At 40.3% G+C, this 6,000-nt stretch overlaps 1 protein-coding gene across 1 annotated transcript in view; it reads left to right on the top strand.

Annotated features, from left to right (window-relative positions):
* Positions 1 to 5,179, top strand: part of LOC124799023 (cilia- and flagella-associated protein 161-like) — a 200,651-nt gene extending 195,472 nt beyond the window's left edge. The window contains exon 7 of the mRNA XM_047262560.1: positions 4,692 to 5,179. Coding sequence (XP_047118516.1) covers positions 4,692 to 4,868 — 177 coding nt within the window. The 3' untranslated portion in view covers positions 4,869 to 5,179. The remainder of the gene's footprint in view (positions 1 to 4,691) is intronic.
* The last annotated feature ends 821 nt before the right edge of the window (positions 5,180 to 6,000 follow it).

Genomic DNA, 6,000 nt, shown 5'->3' on the forward strand with positions numbered 1-6,000 from the left:
CAGTGGCTGTGAGGCACGTGGTGTTTGAATCCTCGTCGTCAATATTGTGTTCTGCCCACTCGTCCAGTATAGGGTGCCTAGGAAGCTATTTTCTCAGATCGATAGACAACAATTCAGTCAACTCGTATTAATGGAGTTTATTACAGTAAGTTAAATTGACAATACTTAACTTTGTGTATTCACAAAGGTGTGTCACAAGCAATTGGCGACATGCGTATAATCAATGTCCTTTAGTATATACAATTTCAATGCAAGCAAAACAGTTCAATTCATAAGTCATTTGTATGATGGCTTGTCTTCCACTCCAGCTAGGTGGCGAGACACTTATGTTCTCTTTGTGTAGAGGCCGCTCCTGTCTTGGTGTCAACCTAAAGAGGGGTCGTCAGCATACTACTGGCTGACGTCATCTCATAGCCCTCTCTGCTCTTCCATTTGATCGTCATGCCAGCACCTATTGTTATGCCGGAACAGGATCATGTCATGAAATGCTGATACAGCATCTTGGAATGAATCATGTTGCTGCTGAGTTCGTCCCACAGATCATGACTCAAGACCAGAAAGACCTTTGCCTTGCAATCTGTGAAGAGTTTTTGGATTGCACAAATGAGAACATGTTCCTTTAGCGAATCATAACTGATGATGAGACAGTCTATGGTTATGATGTTGAGGCCAAGGTTCAGTCTTCACAATGGGTCAGGAAAGGTTCACCAAGACCCAAAAAAGCTCATCATGTCAGGTCAAATGTCAAAGCCTTGCTGATAGCTTTCTTTGAGTTTGAAGGTTCATCATGAATTCATGCCACAGGTACATGTTGTGATGTCAATGAGAAAAGGTGAGAAGGATGAGAAAATGTGAGAAGGAAACAGCCTGAAATGTGGCGAGACAATTCACAGCTCCTGCATCATGAAAATGCACCCTTACATTCATCCCTGTTGGTGCACGACTCTTGCACAAAAAACGAAATAACTGTGCTGCCTCATCCACTGTACTCCCCTGTGAACTTTTTTTATTTCCAAAGCTGAAAACCACATTGAAAGGATGATGATTTGCAGTGATGGACGAGATAAAAGAGGTGTACCAAGACTGCTTCCAGAAGTGGAAATAGTGTTGGGAGCGGTGTATCAATTGTGGAGGAGAATATTTTGTGGGAAACTATCCACAATAAGTAAAAGGTTACTGTAGAAAAATTTTGTGGACAAAGTTCCAGAATTTTTTGAACAGACCTCATCCATCTAGCCCTCCACAAATTGCAAAGAAGTAATGAATATCATTCGGTCTTTGAAATCCTCCAGCTTTACAAAGCATGATGACTGCAGTATTAATGCATTAAAATGTGTAGACAAAATGATAATGTAATAGAATCAGGCACCTTCCCAGCGAGACTAAAAATAGCTCAGGTAACACCAACCTTTAAAAAAAAGGTGTTGTTGTAGTGGTCTCCAGTCCTAAGACTGTGCAAGCTTCTTCATCTCCAAGTACCTACTGCAACCTACATCTTTCTGAACCCATTTAGTGTATTCATGACTTGGTCTCCCTCTACGATTTTTACCCTCCATGCTTCCCTCCAGTACTAAATTGGTGATCCCTTGATTCCTCAGAATATACCCTACCAACTGATCCCTTCTTCTATTTAAGTTGTGCGACAAGTTTCTCTTCTCCCCAATTCTATTCAGGACCACTGCATTAGTTATGTGATCTACCCATCTAATCTTCAGCATTCTTCTGTAGCACCACATTTCGAAAGCTTCTATTCTCTTCTTGTCTTAACTATTTATCGTCCATGTTTCACTTCCATACATGGCTACGATCCATACAAATACTTTCAGAAAAGATTTCCTGACACTTAAACCTATACTCAATGTTAACAAACTTCTCTTCTTCAGAAACGCTTTCCTTGCCATTGCCAGTCTACATTTTATATCCTCTCTACTTTGACCATTGTCAATTATTTTGCTCCCCAAATAGCAAAACTCATTTACTACTTTAAGTGTCTCTTTTCCTAATATAATTCCCTCAGCATCACCCAACTTAATTCAACTACATTCCATTATCCTCATTATGCTTTTGTTGATGTTCATCTTATACCCTCCTTTCAACCACTGTCCATTCCGTTCAACTGCTCTTCTAGGTCCTTTGCTGTCTCTGACAGAATTACAATGTCATCAGAGAACCTCAAAGTTTTTATTTCTTCTCCATGGATTTTAATACTTACTCCGAACTTTTGTTTCCTTTACTGCTTGCTCAGTATATAGATTGAATAGCATCGGGGAGAGGCTACAACCCTGTCTCACTCCCTTCTCAACCACTGCTTCCCTTTCATGTCCCTCGACTCTTATAACTGCCATCTGGTTTCTGTACAAATTGTAAATAGCCTTTCGCTCCCTGTATTTTACCCCTGCCACCTTCAGAATTTGAAAGAGAGTATTCCAGTCAGCATTATCTAAAGCTTTCCATAAGTCTAAAAATGCTAGAAACGTAGGTTTTCCTTTCCTTAATCTTTCTTTTAACATAAGTTGTAGGGTCAGTATTCACATGTTCCAACATTTCTACGGAATCCAAACTGATCTTCCGCGAGGTCGGCTTCTACCAGTTTTTCCATTCGTCTGTAAAGAATTCATGTTAGTATTTTGTAGCTGTGACTTATTAAACTCATAGTTCAGTAATTTTCACATCTGTCAACACCTGCTTTCTTTGGGATTGGAATTATTATATTATTTTTGAAGTCTGAGGGAATTTCGCCTGTCTCATACATCTTGCTCACCACATAGTAGAGTTTTGTCAGGACTGGCTCTCCCAAGGCTGTCATTAGTTCTAATAGAATGTTGTCTACTCCCGGGGCCTTGTTTTGTCATAGATCTTTGAGTGCTCTGTCAAACTCTTCATTCAGTATTATATCTCCCATTTCATCCTCACCTACGTCCTCTTTCGACTCCACTGAGCTCTTTATATTCGTACAAGTGCTTCTCTTTCCTCTGAAGGTCTCTTTAATTTTCCTGTAGGCAGTATCTATCTTACCCTTTGTGATATATGCCTCTACATCCTTACATTTATCCTCTAACCGTCCCGGATTAGCCATTTTGTACTTCCTGTTGATCTCGCTTTTGAGACATTTGTATTCCTTTTTGCCTGCTTCATTTACTGCGTTTTTATTTTTTCTCCTTTAGTCAATTAAATTTAGTATCTCTTCTGTTACCAAGGATTTCTACTAGCCCTCTTCTTTTTACCTACTTGATCCTCTGCTACCTTCACTATTTCATCTCTCAAAGCTACCCATTCTTCTTCTACTGTATTTCTTTCCCCTGTTCTTGTCAATCGTTCCCTAATGCTCTCTCTGAAACTCTCTCCAATCCCTATTTCTTTCAGTTTATCCAGGTCCCATCTACTTAAATTCCTACCTTTCTGCAGTTACTTCAGTTTTAGTCTACAGTTTAGTCTGGTACCTTCAACCCCCACAAACCAACCAACCAGTCTACAGTCCATAACCAATAAATTGTGGTCAGAGTCCACATCTGTCCAAGGAAATGTCTTACAATTTAAAACCTGGAACCTAAATCTCTGTCTTACCATTATATAATCTGTCTGAAACCTTCCAGTGTCTCCAGGCCTCTTCCATGTATACAACCTTCTTTCATGATCCTTAAACCAAGTTTTAGCTGTGATTAAGTTATGCTCTGTGCAGAATTCTACCAGGCAGCTTCCTCTTTCATTCTTTACCCCCATGCCACATTCACGTACTACTTTTCCTTCTCTTCCTTTTCCTACTATCAAATTCCAGTCCCCCATGACTATTAATTTTTCGTCTTCCTTCACTATCTGAATAATTTCTTTTATCTCATCATACAGTTCTTCAATCTCTTCATCATCTGTGGAGGTAGTTGGCATATATACTTGTACTACTGTGGTAGGCGTGGACTTCGTGTCGATCTTGGCTACAATAATGCGTTCACTATGCTGTTCGCTGTAGCTTACCTGTGCTCCTATTTTTTTTTTTTATTGATTATTAAACCTACTCGTGCATTACCCTATTTGATTTTGTATTTATAACCCTGTATTCATCTGACCAGAAGTCTTGTACCTCCTGCTATCGAACTTCACTAATTCCCTCTATATCTAACTTTAATCTGTCCATCTGAATGGGAGACTATTTTACTTCCAGAGTGTTTTACCCAAGAGGACACCATCATCATTTAGCCATACAGTAAAGCTGCATGCCCTTGGGAACCATTACAGCTGTCGGTGACAAATACAAAATTGAAAATGACAGTCCAATCTTAGTACTCACTGTTTTCTCAAAATTATTTTAAAAGTCATGTATAACAGTATTAAGTTTTCACAGCAAACCCAACCTAATGTTTGAAAATCAATATATATCAACACCCGTCAGCAGCTGAAAGTATTAAATTAATTCTAATTTCATCTCCGTGAAAAGGGTCTATAATATGCAGGATTAAACTTGTCTTTTAAACTCTGAAAAAGTAACACATCTGTGTAGGTAAGGATTGGTGCTGCTTGAGAAGTTACAGTTTCTTGTTCCTTTTTTTCTAAGTAAATGCACTGCACAGTGCACTATTTAAAAATCTTTTAGGTTATAAAAATCACACATAAACCTTTTTCAAAATGAATTAATATTTTTAAATGATAAAACAAAACAATAAAAAAAGATGTCATTAGATAAACGTTTGTCATTACAGGAGTGTGAAGTATCAGTTCATACATGCAAAGATGCTCAAAGAAGAGAGACTGCAGAAAATCATTGGATGTTTGGAATTCAGAAGCCAGATGACATGAAAGTGGCATGTTCAGAAGCTCCATCAACAACTGTTGATCAGCCAAAGGGTGAAAGTCAGCAGCCGGATCCTGAAGAATGACAGAGTCTAATATTTTCATTACTTCTGTGAAACATTTAGTTGTTTTGTATTCTTCATATTTGTATTGTGGATCTGTAGAGAGAAATTTTTAAATATTGTTTATAAAAGGGCTAAGTTGTACAGGCAGTAGTTGTGTTGCTTACATATGTGCCTTAAATGATTTTGCAGCACAATTTAAATACTTTAGGTCAAAAGAGACTGCTCATGGTAAAGCAGAGCTGTTGAGTTGGTAGGTGTACACAAAGAAAGCAAGCTTGCTAGTTTTCAGTGTTATCCTTTGATGAACTAGAGTGAAATACACAAACACACTCACACAAACACATACACATGTCTATGCTCCTACATGGTACTGCCTAGACTAACAGTGCCAATGCTGTTCTGCAGCAAGTGTACTGGGTGTGGTAGAGGCAGTGTCATGTGCGGTGGGTAGAGGGAGAGGCAGGCAGGAGGCCAGGGGAGAGGCTGTGCTTGAGTGGCTAGCAGCACAGAAGGAGGCTCCTGTTTGCCTGCTGGGAATGCAGGAGGGGGAGGTGGCAAGTGTATGGGCTTGCACAATTGTAGTGGCCAGTTGGAAGTGGCACATGGTGCGGGCGACCTGGGGATGTGAATTTGGAGGGAATGACCAGATGGAGGAAGGGGAAACTGTTGGGTGGAAGGTTTGGGGACAGTGGGTTACCTGAGATTGAGACCACAATGATTATAGGGTGGAGGTTGTGTTGTAAGTTTAACTCCCACCTGTGTAGCCCAGAGAAGCTGGTGACAGGGGGAAGGATCCAGAAGGCTTGGTTTGTGAAGGAGCCTTTGAAGTTGAGCATGTTGTGCTTAGCTGCATAATGTGCCACTGGTTGGTCAACTTTGTTCTTGACAACAGTCTGGCAGTGGCCTTTCATCCCCATGGACATCTTGGTGATAGTCACACCAGTGTAAAATGCTGTGCAGTGTTTGCAGCAGAGTTGGTAAATGACATGGCTGCTTTCACAGGGTGCCCGACCTCTGATGGGGTTGCCTTGATCTGCCATGGGGTATGATTCCTACGTCAAGTCAAGAGGCTGGGAGTGGGATTGCCATAGGAATGGACTAGGATGTTGTGTAGGTTGAGTGGGTAACGGAACACCACTTTAGGAGTGTGGGA

Source organism: Schistocerca piceifrons, chromosome 5 (genome assembly GCF_021461385.2).
Source record: "Schistocerca piceifrons isolate TAMUIC-IGC-003096 chromosome 5, iqSchPice1.1, whole genome shotgun sequence".
In the NCBI taxonomy this organism is placed as follows: domain Eukaryota; kingdom Metazoa; phylum Arthropoda; class Insecta; order Orthoptera; family Acrididae; genus Schistocerca; species Schistocerca piceifrons.